The sequence below is a fragment of the Mastigoproctus giganteus genome, chromosome 6 (assembly GCF_048544385.1).
Source record: "Mastigoproctus giganteus isolate SK-2022 chromosome 6, ASM4854438v1, whole genome shotgun sequence".
Classification (NCBI taxonomy): domain Eukaryota; kingdom Metazoa; phylum Arthropoda; class Arachnida; order Uropygi; family Thelyphonidae; genus Mastigoproctus; species Mastigoproctus giganteus.
In genome coordinates, this window is record NC_143580.1 from 121,372,781 (window position 1) to 121,387,128 (window position 14,348).

General features: G+C 37.3%; 2 protein-coding genes across 6 annotated transcripts in view; one reads left to right on the forward strand and one right to left on the reverse strand.

Annotated features, from left to right (window-relative positions):
• The window catches only part of Samtor (S-adenosylmethionine sensor upstream of TORC1), a 500,386-nt gene that overhangs the window by 320,919 nt on the left and 165,119 nt on the right, over positions 1–14,348 (forward strand). For 3 of the 4 annotated variants that reach the window (XM_090376482.1, XM_090376484.1, XM_090376481.1), the window contains one exon: positions 10,134–10,238. The exons of the other annotated variant lie outside the window; for it this stretch is intronic. In XM_090376482.1, coding sequence (XP_090232608.1) covers positions 10,134–10,238 — 105 coding nt within the window. The remainder of the gene's footprint in view (positions 1–10,133; positions 10,239–14,348) is intronic. 4 annotated transcript variants of the gene reach the window in all.
• Positions 11,207–14,348, reverse strand: part of LOC150084544 (E3 ubiquitin-protein ligase Mdm2-like) — a 366,530-nt gene continuing 363,388 nt past the window's right edge. For both annotated transcript variants that reach the window (XM_090376480.1, XM_090376479.1), the window contains one exon: positions 11,207–11,307. In XM_090376480.1, the coding sequence (XP_090232606.1) occupies positions 11,281–11,307 (27 nt within the window). In that variant the 3' untranslated portion in view covers positions 11,207–11,280. The remainder of the gene's footprint in view (positions 11,308–14,348) is intronic.

Sequence of the window (14,348 nt, forward strand, 5' to 3'; positions counted from 1 at the left end):
ATAAGTTTTTTAACTATAGCAGAGGCGCTGGTTTGAAAGATTTGTTTGAAATTTCTAATAAATATTACATTTAATATTAAATTGTTTCTTATTTTCATTTCGATGCCATATGCTTGCATTTCACTATATACTGTCTATGTACATATTATGAAGGTACATATAATACATACATAGACAAAATTTTAGACTAGTTTTTCTTATATATTTCATACTTTGGAACGGAACCCCTTTATTACTATGGGAGCCATAACTCAGTATTCGCGTTTTCGGTATTCGTGACATTTCTCAGGAACGTAACCCCCGCGAATAGCGGGGGTTTACTGTATTATAATAATACAGGGTTATTCACTTACCTTCATTTATTCATATATTTTGTATCAATATAATTTTTGTATGGTGGCTTGAAACACTTAGCTACTTACAAGATAAGCCCAACACAACATTTTACCCAACAACGTCCCGTCTAGAGTACAATTAATGTTGACCTCCAATCTATGCACTTCAGATTACAAATTGGTACTGGTGTCTTCTCCAGTGGATTCTCTCTCAGTATCAAATGAGATGATTTGCTTGATTTATATTCCTCTTTTCCTATCATGTAGGTTAGTGCAAATGCATCATTTTAACACAGCTATCTACCAACGTAGTTGAATTAATTAATTAATTAAATTAATTAATTACATTGGCATCATTTTGGTTATGTCTCATATTGTGAATGCCTTCACAACGAGTTTCCATGGTATTGTACTACCTCGAATAAATAACACTGCACCAGTGGAGAAGACTATTGTTATTTATTCTCGGTGGATACCACCACCCAGACAGCACCGTTTCAAAGCTTGTTGGCTTCTCTTCGGTGGGTGGGCAGGTACCCTGGTGTTGCAATAGTGACAATCCAGTTATGAAGTATAACTTCACAATATGAGAGATGCCTGATGATGTATAGTGATATAGACTATAAAGTGTTTAAGGGGTACCTGCTCACCCACCGAAGAGAAGCCAACAAGCTTTGAAACGGTGCTGTCTGTGTGGTGATATCCACCAAGAATAAATACCCATCTTACACATCAATATTTATTGCGAGGAAATAATCCACCACTGTGTTTCCACTGTGATTCAACACTAACCGTAAAGCATATTCTTATAGAGTGCACTCACTATCAGTATGCCAGAACCACATCATTCCGATCCCTATCTAATTTAAATGAACCTCTTCAAATTAGACATATTATTGGGGAAAACTCCAATTTACCTGAGTTTTTCCACTATCTAAAACAGATTATTATATTTATGCTCATATAAACCCTTTTATTAATCCGTACAGTGTCTCTCCACAGGAACAGGTGCAATATGGCCAACGTAGCTGTTGCGCCAAAAAAGCCCAACAACAACAACTGTTATCAGAGTCTTCATTTTTCAAAAAAAAAAAAAATTGCTGAAGCTATTCAATTGATTAATAACAATAATTGTTAATAATTAATCCAAATTTGATTTTGAACAGGCCAAGAGTATAAAACTTGCTTCTTTCCAAATGGCAGCTGAGCATTCTGGTCTCTTGCTAAAGCATCGTCAGAAATTCTGTCCATCTGTATGCCCACCTTGTTGCAACAATCCCTCCACTGGTTTTCCAGCAGAAGGATGCTAGAAGAATTTGAACAAGCTTGATGCTTTCTTGGCATCAAGATTGTTCAAATGGCATTTCTCCAATTGTTCTCAAAACTTGTGCAGGCTTTTACACTTTCTTATTCCATTTGTGTTTTTCTTTCTTCTTGGAAATTTGCTCATATCCAGTCAGTTCCTAAAAAGACAATAGATCTCTTCCAGTTATCATCCCATTGCATTTAACTTTTCTCTTTCCAGTGTAATGGGAAGTTCAACAAATGCCACCTCTTGCATTATCTTGAGCCTTTCCATCTGATCAATGGATTCATTCGGTGTTTGATATGCTGGTGATATATTGGCTTAATGTGCTTATTTTTGAATAATTTCAATGAAAAAGTCTGAAAGTTCAAGCAGTTGCTTTTGAACTTTCTAAGGCTTTTGGTTATGTATGTCATAAAAGCCTTCTAAACAAGCTTATGGATCACCATCTGTTTTTAAAATTGGTAGACAGTTTTCTTTCTGTCTGCTTGCTGCAGATGATTGATAGTAGATGGCTATCTGTTTACTTCTTTCTCTCACTCTTTCCCTCTTGTATATTAATGACCTTTTTCCAGTGACTAAATCCTATCCATAGTTTAGCTGATGATAGTTTTTACATTTCACCCAACAGTTTGGGAAACCTTGCCTTGCACCAACTGCTTCAACTTCTTGAATACCCACCACCAATTCTATAAATGCTGATCTTCAGATAATTTTCCAGTGATGAAGGAAACTTAGTTAACTTCAATCCTTTTAAAACACAGTCTTGTCTTATTTTTTGCAAAAAAGAGTCTACTGCTTCTATGCTCACTTTGGCAACATGCAGATTCCTATATCACATACTTCTCTTACTGATTACTCTGTCTTCTAGTTCTCTCTCTCAGCTCAGACTCATCAGAGATATTGCTTCCTCTGCATTACTTTTCTTTTAATCAGTTAACAAATCCTAAATCTACCCTACCATGGAATATTGTTTTCACATTCCAAAAACTTCTCTCTAGCTCCTTGAATTTATTCAAATGAGGACCATGGGGTAGGGTAATGAATATCACTTACAAAGTCTCTCTACTCTATCTCATAGATGTTCAGTTTAGGTTATGTACCTTTTCTATAGATACATCCATGGGCACTGTTCTTCTGAATCAACATCTGTAATTCTACTACTCTCTTCCAAACAAGTCCAAACCTATGTTGCAACCAGTCAGCATCCATTCGCTGTTCAATTCCAAACTGACAATCAATTTTTGCTCTTCCTCATTTATTTCTTCTTTTCACTAGACCAACCTTCCTTTACATATTTCTCAAAAATTAGTCTACAGAAATTCAGGTCTAATGTTAACAAGTGTCTGTCTTCTCGCAGCTTTCATCCTATACACAGTATTTAGCACTATAAGTCCTAATACTTTCATGTTTGTGGTTTTCACACACACACTCACACACACACACACACACACACACACACACACACACACACACACACACACACACACACACACACACACACACACACACACACACACACAGTGTGACCTCTCTTTAATGAACTTCCATATAACAATTTTTTTTGATTTCCCTTTGGTCATTACATTGAAAATAGTATTAGTATAACAAACTGATTTTATTATTATTATTAGCCATATGGTGCAAGGAAGCCTGAAGCTTATGCTGCACCAGCAAAAAAAAATTCTCGAGTTACCCTGAGAGAGAGAGTCAAAGGTAGAAAAATATCATCAAGAAAGAGAAGAATGATGATATCCAGCTCAGGACCCTGGGTGTGCCAAGTCCATACTCGCCAGATGTAAGCCCCCGGGGTTGTTTTTTCAGAGACCTGTGTACACATTGTTCACACCTCTGGCCTTTAGGCAATACAGCTGATGCTGTAGAAAGCATGAATTAAGAACTAAAAGGGTTAAGAGTTAAGTGCTAAAACGTTCCACAATTTAGTGATGCCCGTAAAACCTATACTACCGCCTCTACTGTACCAAGCAGTCAGTATAGTAGAGGTGGTTGTGTAGGTTTGTTAGGACACAGCAGTTGCGGTTGTCAACTACTGTGTCCACAGTCATTGGCAAAGATTAAGGCATATTCCCGAGGACATTGGCTTTGGTAAACCTGTCAACCTATTAGATAATTAGGAAAGATTGACTTTCCTTTATCCCGGAAATGAATCTGATATTTTGCAGAAATGAGTCATTCACGATTTCACTAAATTTCATCTGTTTCTGTTTACATGGTGGGTACAAGCGGTCGCTAAATTATTTTTGTTTTAGTTGCTGTGCAAGTAACCTTACAACATCTAAGAGGAAATCCTTAAGTGCAGTGGAAAAAGTGGAAGTGTTAAATAGTGTAGATCGGGGCTTTAAAAAAATAAATAAATCACTTTAAAATTTGGTATCCTTGCCAATAGTGTGTCAACCATTCTGAAAAATCCTGTTTCAATTCTCAAACTTTTTGAGGAAACAGGATGGTAAGCATGTGAAATTATTGTGTAGATATGAAGGCGTTTTTAAGTGAGTGAAGTTGATTCGAGACCGAAACATGCTGATATCAGGGCTATTAATAAAAAGAAAAGGCTATGGCATACATAAAACATTGCAAGCTAGTTCTGGCTGGCTGAACAAATTTAAAAAGCTCCATGGCTTAATTGAAAAAGTTATTTCTGGTGAAAGTGTAGTTGTAATCGAAGAAGACAGTACCCATTGGAAAGAAAGTTTTGAAAAAATTTATGGAGGGCTACGAGCCCAAAGACATCCAATGTGAAACATTAACATATCCAAATCCATATCCAATGAAACGGGTCTATATTTTAAATGTTTGCCTAACAAGAACACTGAATTTTAATGGTGATAAATGGTTAGGTGGTAAAAGTAGTAAGGAGGGAATTACAGTCTTGATTGGTGCAAATATGGCTGGTAATGAAAAACTGGAGCTTTTGGTAATAGGCAAAAGTAAACAACCCCGATGTTTTTAAGGAGTAAAGTCGTTAGAGTCGGACTACAACAAAAAAATCTTGGATGACAAGTAAAATTTTTGAGCAGTGGATTTTAAATTTTGATAGAAAGATGACAAAAGAAAACAGAACTCTCTCCAAATACCTTGTCTAAACTGCCATCAATGGACAAGTGCATTATCAAGAATTTGAAAATGCACTACCAAAAGTGCATCCTGAAAAAAATTATACTGAGAATAGAAACCAACTATTCTGTTATAGATTTGCGGATGTCATATCAGAGTTGGTGGAAGTATGGAGTCGAGATGTAACAGAAACAACAATTAAGAATTGTTTCCAGGTTTTGCTAAAACACCAATTAACAGCGATGAGAGGTATGAACTACTACAAGATGTGTGTTCCAAGCTGTCATACTGGACTGCTTTCTTTAGGAACAAATAATTTCCATTAAAGATGATTAAAATAGAAGGTTCAGAATTGAGAATGGCAGAAGATAAGCAAGCCTAATTTAATTCATATACAGGGTGATTCTAAATTATTGTTGGGTTTCCGTGGCCTATAATTTTCAAATCGGAAACAACAATCAAAAAAAGAGACAACTGGAAGACTGTTGTCTTCCAGTTGTCTCTCCTCTAGCAACGCTGTACATCGCTGCATTGATATCTGGGAGATATTGATGGCATTACTTCAAAATGGCAACTGTTCAATGTGCGTACTTTGGTTTTTTGAAACAAAGTCTGTTATCACAATGCAACGCCGTTACAGAACTCAGTATGGAAAAGATCCACCTTCAGATAATGCTATCCGATGTTGGTTAAAGCAATTTCAAGAGACTGGGAGTGTTCTGCACCGAAAAGGAGTGGGGAGACCGAACACTTCGCAGGAAGATATTGATTGAATCCGTGAAGTGTTTTCTCGAAGCCCAAGAAATCAACTATATGAGCTTTGCAGTTAGGTACAAAGGGTACTAGGAAAGTTTTGCAATATGACGCAACAATGAATCACAGGAAGCTGCTTGTTGCTGCATGTTGAGACATGTTCATACGCGCATAGTAGCCGCCGCGCCAAGTCGATGGGCTCAGTTATTCATTAGTAGTGAGAGTGTAAAGTGCTTGCGATGGCATCGTGGTCACGAAATGAGATAAGGACAGTTTTGCGGTATAATTTCGTGCGTGGTTTAACCATAGACCAGTGCTTAGAAGAAATGACTCTTGCACTATATGATGATTGTCCACATCGTACAACGATATTCAGGTGGTATAGAGAATTCCAAAGGGGAAATTTCACTCTGGAGGATTCTGAGAGGCCGGGAAGGCCACGAACGTCAGTTACGGAGGAAAACGTTACTGCTGTGAGGAAAATGGTTGACGAAAACAGGCGAGTGACCTACCAACAGATAGAGGATACTTTGGGCCTAAATGCACCAGCAATTCGTTCGATTCTGCAAGATCATTTGCACGTGAAGAAACTTTGTTCTCTCTGGGTGCCGCATCAACTGACTGAAGAGCAGATGACACGACGTGTGACTTGGTGCCGGGAGATGTTAAAAAAGTTTGATAAGGGACAATCTCGGTATGTGAACAACATCGTGACAGGTGACGAGACTTGGCTGTACTATTACGATCTGCCGACCAAGGCTCAAAACAAAGTTTGGGTCTTTGATGATGACGACATACCCGTAATTGTCAGAAAATCCCGATCTGTAAAGAAGAAAATGATAGCTGTATTTTTCAAATCGAGTGGAATTGTGGAACGTGTCGTTTTGGACACACAGAAGACAGTCACAGCTAAGTGGTATACTGAACAATGCCTGCCTAAAGTCATTGGATCTAGGAAGAACCTGCGGCCAAAGTCAAGAATGGACACCTGGTACCTCCATCACGATAATGCTGCAGCTCACCGCGCCAAAGCCTGCACCGAATATTTGACCACGACAGGACTGAAACTTCTCGAGCACTCTCCCTACAGTCCAGACCTTGCTCCCTGCGACTTTGCACTGTTCCCGCATGTGAAAATGAAGCTAAAAGGGAGGCGGTTTTCCAGTGATGAGGACCTTCTACGGGCTTGGGACAACGAGTGTGCTTTACTCCCTAGTGAAACTTGGCAGAACTGGTTTAAAGATTGGTTTCGGAGGATGGAGAGGTGTATTGAATGTAGAGGAAATTACTTTGAAACAATTAAATAAACAAAGCTGTATTGCAAAACTTTCCTAGTACCCTTTGTATATCACAAACGGCTGTTTGGAGGACTGTTCGTAACTGCCTTCGCCTCCATGCCTACAAACTGCAGATTGTGCAGGCTTTAATGCCGAACAATAAACCCCACCGTTTCCAATTTGCCAAAGACATTTTGTCAAACGTCGAAGCTGATGAAAATTACCTTCAAAGATGGAGAAGTGATGAAGAAATGTTTTACATATCAGGGAGGGTAAATCGACATAACTGCAGAATATGGAGATCAGAAACCCTCATGCCATTTGAGAATTCAAGAGAGTCCAAAGGTCAATGTCTGGTGTGCTTTGTCATGCTCGGAAGTTTTGGGGCCCTTTTTCTTTGTGGAAAAAACAGTGACAGCGGTGACCTATCTGGACATGCTACAGCCGTATCTGTTACCCCAGTTGAAAAATCATCAGCCAAATATGGTGTTCCAGCAAGATGGTGCACTGCCACATTGTCCGAGAATTTCTTGACATGCATTTTCCTGCGCACTGGGTTGGGCATGATGGACTAATTCCATGGCCTCCGCACTCACCTGATCTTACACCACTTGAATGATTTGAGCATGCTCAATGCTGATGGGATTCTTCCTCTTGCTCAGAATAAATGCCTGAGAGGGCATAAATTCAAATTGAGGAAAGACAGTTGTAGGATATATGTGTAGAAGTCTGCCTTTAGCCAGCAGGTGGTTGATTGCTGCAACAAACTTCCATCTGTCGTAGAAGTTGATAGCTTAAATAGATTCAAGGCGGAACTAGACAAACATGGATGGGTGAAACGAGAAGGGTGTGTTTTTTTTTTTTTTTTTTTTTGGCTGATGCCATATAAGCTTGCTTTCTTACATCATGTGCCTTTGCCAATGCTGTTATTTTCCTTCCTGTGGGGATACGTGAAATACATTGTGTACAAGACCCCTGTGACCTCCCTCAATGAACTGAAGCTCAGAATTGTTGCTGCTATTGAAACAGTTACACTGCAAATGCTGGAGAACACTTGGAGAGAAATTGAATATGTCTTGGACATCTTACGTGCCATGAAAGGCATGCATGTTGAAGTTGTTTAGCATTCTGCAGTGTTGATCCTATAGGTAATAAGCTTTTTGAGTTACACTTTCATATTCCTTAAGCAGTTTTTTTTTTTTTTTTTTTTTTGTTGTTTCCAGTTAGAAAATTATAGGCCACGGAAACCCCGACAATAATTTAGAATGGCTTTATAGTGCATAGAGTGTTGGGAGTATAGGCAGTGTGGTTAAATCTGTATTAAATGTGAAAATCAGATTGAATGCTGATGGTATGTGCAGCATTCAATCTGACTGACTTAGTTTCTCTTATACTAAAGTCAGATTTTCTTATTAACATGTGAAAAAATTAATATGAAAATTAAAACTCAGAAGTATGGTACAGTAGACATAATTAAAATTATATATTGAGAGTACCCTATTTCTGAGTGTGTGTTAATTATTAAAATTGGCTCTAAACTCCATTATTTGGGTACCACTTGTCTCCGTGCAGTTGGTATTTGGTATGTTGAGGGTCTAACGGTTCCTGGGATTTCTCCCATCTCCGCGTATGTTCTCTGTATCGGTCAAGCCAGAGATTTAAAAGTGTATGGGATATGTACTATGTAGTGCCCATTGTTCATCCGGCCTGTTAGCCGCCGGGCCCGACGTTCAGTGGGTGTGGCCGCAGAACGGAGTGATTATACGGTCGAGTTCTGTGATTGGGTAATTATTGTGAAGACATTTTCTTTTGCCGACCGGGCTAGCCAGGTGGGTAAAGTGCCTGTCTGGCAACCCAAAAGGCCGCAGGTTCGAATCCCGCCTTGGGGGGATCAGAGTAAAAATGCAAAAAATTTGGGAGGTGCATTATGGCCACAGAAGCCAATGCGCCAACAACTAACAAAAAAAAATTTTCTTTTTGTTTTGTGTCTTCGGGGGGGGGGGGTGCTTACCCTAGGTAGGATGTTTATCCTCCTATCCCGCTGTTTTATAATCAGAAAACAAGTTCCCTATTTAAAAACAACAGCAAGTGGGGATAAAAACACCCTAGGCATATCAACCTAGGACAGTGGGCAGGAAAAGAAATGAGTGGCACCTGCCACTCACTGCTTTGTTTCTGTCTGTTTGTCAAAATATGGACTAGTACCCAAGATCTGGAGTTTTACCTTAAACTTTTATAAAGTATTATATTTCTTATAAATAAAATATCCTTTCTAAATGATAGTGTGTGAAATATTTTACCTTTTTTACTAAGTATTTTGTTGTTTGTTTGTTTGGTTTTTAGGAGCATTAACAACTAAGGCCATATTGCTCCGGGATATGCGGTGGTCATTCCCTGACCTTTCCGCATCCTCCGTATTTAGTAGTGATGGGCTCGAACCCCGGTCTAATCAAGAAGCGTGTGCTACGCACTGCTGCTCCTTCCCACCTGGCTACGGAGGTGCCATTTTGTTGTAAAATAATAAGAGGAGTTTACCTCAATATAGTACGTAGAACGCTTCCGTATGATACTCTTCAGAAATTAAAACGAAAAAATCAAAAAACTTACATTAGAGTAACAAATAATTAAAAAATAATTAAAAATCAATTTAACACAATTAAAAATAAGAAAATTAATTAAAAGAATTAACGAAAAAATTGCAAAACGATTTTTCTTTCCTGAAGCTGACGACGCTTTTCGACCGTATGTCGTGATCACAGGAATGAAAATTACTACATGGAAATTATCGTACGGAAGTGTTCTACGTACTACATTGAGGTAAACTCCTCTTATTATTTTACAAATATTGATATCAACGTAGAACGTATTGAGCATTGCAGCTCTGGTTCATACTATCTAAGTATTTGTTAGACTACTTCTAAGTTATTAGTAAAGATCAGCAAAATTTTTTTTAATAAAAAAATTATTTTGAAAGATATTCATTAGAATAAAATTTTGTTACAATGAAATGATTTGTATACTTCTGTTAACTTTGTTGAATTTTAAACTGTGTGTATAATTTTTTCACTCTTAATGGCTTTTTGTAATTTTTAAGATTATTTCCTTATTGACTCTCATTGCTGTACTAAAAATATTGCTGATACAATTAATCTTGTGCCTATTTTTGAAAGAAAAGCTAAAAGCAACAATAGACATTTGAATGTGGTTCCCAGATATCCTACTTTTGTGATTTGATGAGTTAAAAATAACACAAAAGATAGGAACAAAATACAATTCTTTTGTAAGAACCGAGTCCAGTGAAAATATTGTAAACATTTGGAAAAAACAAGAATTCAATGTTTTGCCTTGCTGTTTATAATTATATTCATTTTCATTTATATCAATCAGGGATTACTTTTATGGAAAAGGATTGGAGAAAGTTATAGAAAAAGATATTAGATGTATTAAGAATCTTCCAAATTCAAGTAATAATAATAGCAGTATACCCAGAATGTAAGATAACTTTTTCTTTCTTTAGTTTTCACTGATTTCTCTGTGATTCTTTTTACCTTTGTTTTTATGCTCTATGACTATATTAGGCATTGAAATTTGTTTTTATAATCATACCATGTTGGTTCATTAACATTCAGATGAGAATGGAGAACAGTAAAAATAGTTTATGTATATATTTCCTTTATTGCCACAGAAAAATACGTAGTATTAACCCCCCCCTCCCCACAGTACAAATCATGAAAGGGGGTTTACAGAGCAAGGAAAACAAAACTGATTTAAAAATCATTCATGTGCACATTACAGATTCATGATAAAAATAATAAGTAAGGCCTGCAACAGAATTAATTAAATATTGAAAACAAACTTTGGTATTACTAATTCATTACAAGTTGTTTTAGAAAGGTTAAGCTGTTTGAAGTACATGTATGATTAACTTAAATGGCAAAGAAATTTAATTGAACATAAACTGGCAGAAATTGCATCCTGATCTTAAAATGGGCACGTGGCATCCAAAAGAAATACAAAACTTTGTTTTGTATTTCTTTTGGATGCCACGTATTTCTGGAAAATGATTTTGGTTTTTTAGAATTCTGCTTGAATCACACCAATACTTGAAATCCTTATTAAATGTAATTTTTATTTTTTTTTAGAGAAAAAGTTGAAAAGTTAAAAATATTATGTGCACATTAATGTTATAATATAAAGCATCTATGAGTAATAAATAAAGAATAAACAGATAAATTATAATAATAATATTCAATGCATTTTACATCAATAATAATCATTTCTGTAGTTGACTTCCATTGTTCATTTTGAGTGGGAATAATTTTATACAGATTCTCGACCTAGTTGAACTACTTAGAATAAAATTTTATCTGGTATTCAGAAGGGACAGCATCAACCATATACAGCTTTTGTGCATTGATGAATAAATTTTGATCCATTCACTTCTTTAATCAAAGCTTTGATGTTGACCTGATGCTTCAGTTTCCTGACATCCATGTTTTCCTTTGGATTGGCTACTCTAAATCTCTTATGTTCTTCAAAACCTCACTGTGTTGAGCTGGACCTGTGCAGATGAGATACAGATATTTAGAAGAGGAGTGTGATAAAGCAACATTTTTTTTTTTTTTTAATATATATCAAGTACAAATGATTCTGAATACCATCCTTAGCTATAGACTCCATGATTGTCCTACCACAGAAATCAAGCTCCTTAGCCTATAGTTACCTAAAGTCTTCTTTAGCACAGTTTTGTGGACTGGGTAGGCATTATCACTTCTCCAGCCTCTCCTGGAGTCTAACGACATCCTCATTAATGTTTTCAGTGGTTTGATTGAATACATGCTGTTTAATTATATAAGGTTATCTACCTCGATAATAAAGAATGTATCCTAATCCCCCCCCCCAATGTTCATGCAGGTGTTTTCTTCTGATTTCTGAAGATGAAATAATCACTTGGGGCCAGTTATAGACTTTAGGCCGAGTGGTTTAAATCCTGCAATCTGCAGTCTCTCGGAGCAGCAAATGCATGTGGACTAGTGTACAGGAGCATTGTCCCAAATTTTTGAGAATAGTTGTGTCATCTACAGTTATTTTCTTACATGGCATGTCTGTCCAAAGGATTTTTCCATTTCCACTTTTTTTATTCAAAGTAATCCATTATGAGTGCATGTCATAACTGAATATATATCCTCTTTATCTGGAGCCTTGCCGTCCTTTTACCAAATCCACCATCAGTGGTTTAGTTGCATATTCTCTTTTAACATTCATAATTCATATAAATCAGAATTTTGCAGCAGTTTATAACTAATTTTTTTTTTTTTTTTTTTTTTAAATTCAGCTTTACTTTTCATCTATTTTGGCATCTTTTGTTTAGGGAACATAAGATGCAAAATCTCTAAGAGTGTGTGTGTGTGTGTGTGTGTGTGTGTGTGTGTGTGTGTGTGTGTGTGTGTGTGTGTGTGTGTGTGTGTGTGTGTGTGTGTGTGTGTGTGTCGTGATATACAGGCGGAATTCCTTGAAAAGTTTTCAGAAGAATATGGTGGTGTCTCCAGTTGTCAGGTTCGAGAATTATCTCATTCCATTATAGTTCTCTTCTCATGAAATTGAAGCTCTCACCTTAACCTTTCACCACATATGGTTCTGACATTTTGGCCTGCTATTGGCTCCTCCACTGTCAAGTTCTTGATACAGCTTAAAGATCTAGGATAAGTGTGTTGCATGCTGGAATAAGTAGTTCTTCCAATCCAATTTAAAAAAATACTGTTACCAAATATACTACATAATGTATTTCCAATCTATATGAAGTAAGGTGAATTTACGCATAATGAGATGGTCGTACTTACTAGCCCGCTCAATCTGCCTAAAATGTCTGTCATACTCCACAAGGACCTCTCACTTCGACCATGTACTTAGAGGGGTTGTTTGTGAGAAAAAGATCAAGCGTATTGGCTGTACGATTAGGATTGTCCAGTATTCTTGTAGGTAAATGAACAATCTGTGCAAAGTCATTAATAATTGCAAAAGCCTCAGCATCTCAACCAGCTGGGTCATTGTGACTAGAAAATGGAAGCCAGCTGGAGTTGTGAACATTAAAATCACCAAGGAAAATTACCTCACTGTTAGGAAAGTTGGACTGGAGAAAGTAAAGTTGCAAAAAGAGGAAATCAAAGAGCTCCAAGTGACTAGTGGAGTTGGGAGAACGGTAGAGACAACAGATGAATTTGACACAATGAGGTAGAGAGATTTTAAGCCAGAGAAGATCAAAGAGAGGAGATTCCAAATTGCCAAGTCTCTGACAGGGAATATCAGAACGGATATATGCACAAGTACCACCTTTGAGGCAAAAGGAATCATACAGCGAATAATTTGGGCATCTGAGATGAGCAGTAGTTGAATCAACCGATAACTGAGATTCTGTCAGAAAAAGTACATGGGGTTTGGCAGACTGCAAGTGGAAATGGACATCGTTGAGAATAGAATTGAGTCCACGTATGTTTAATGAATTAGGAAGTGTTTGGTTGAAGTAGTTTTAACATTAATGGATTGCAGACTGTCTGTTTAGTTAATAGAAATTTTTGCAAGGGATTGTTTTCAGAGAAGTTTTCAGGAGAAACTTCGTTCAAAGAAGTATCAACTAATTCTGTAGAAGTTGAAGATTTTGCCACAGAAGAATATGAGAGAGGTGTGGGCTAAGATGTGTCTGCCACATCTTTATTTTCATCTTAAGAGCTTCGTTTTCTGTAATCAAGCCATTCACAACTAATTCAAGACTGCTCCAAGATTGAAGAATAGCTTTGATGGCAGTTTTTGTAACCTTACTATTGTTGTTTAATAAGTTCCAATTTCTTCTCACAGGAAAGTAAGTGCATTGACAGGGGAAAGATCTGAAAGTAAGACAGTCCCCATCCATCATTTGGTATTTTTATTTTACGGGCAGTTGAAGTAGCAGCCGTAGTCAACGTGTCAGGACTAAAATGTTTTATTTGTGAAGAATCAGTAGCGAATGCATATGTCAGAATTGGTATACAAAGGGTACTAGGAAAGTTTTGCAATACAGCTTTGTTTATTTAATTTTTTCAAAGTAATTTCCTCTACATTCAATACACCTCTCCATCCTCTGAAACCAATCTTTAAACCAGTTCTGCCAAGTTTCACTAGGGAGTAAAGAAATTCCTGGGACTCATTTTTGACAAAAAGCTGACATTTGTCCAACACATTCGTCAGCTTCGCACAAAGTGCACGAGAGGGCTTAACATCCTCCGCTCTCTCTCTTCTACCTCTTGGGGTGCAGACCGATGCACTCTCCTACGTCTGTACCGTGCACTTGTACGCTCAAAATTAGATTATGGGTCTCAGGTATATGCATCTGCCAGAAATAGCGCTGTTCGTTGGCTTGACCCCATCCATCATCAAGCCATTCGTATTGCTACTGGTGCATTCAGAACATCACCTGTCCAAAGTCTGTATGTCGAAGCAAACGAACCATCCTTGTCGCTTCGACGAATGCAGTTGTCTCTACAATATGCCTTCAAGCTGAAGTCCCTACCAGACCATCCCACGTGGACATCCGTTTTCGAGCCACGATGGGAAAATCTCTACAACACA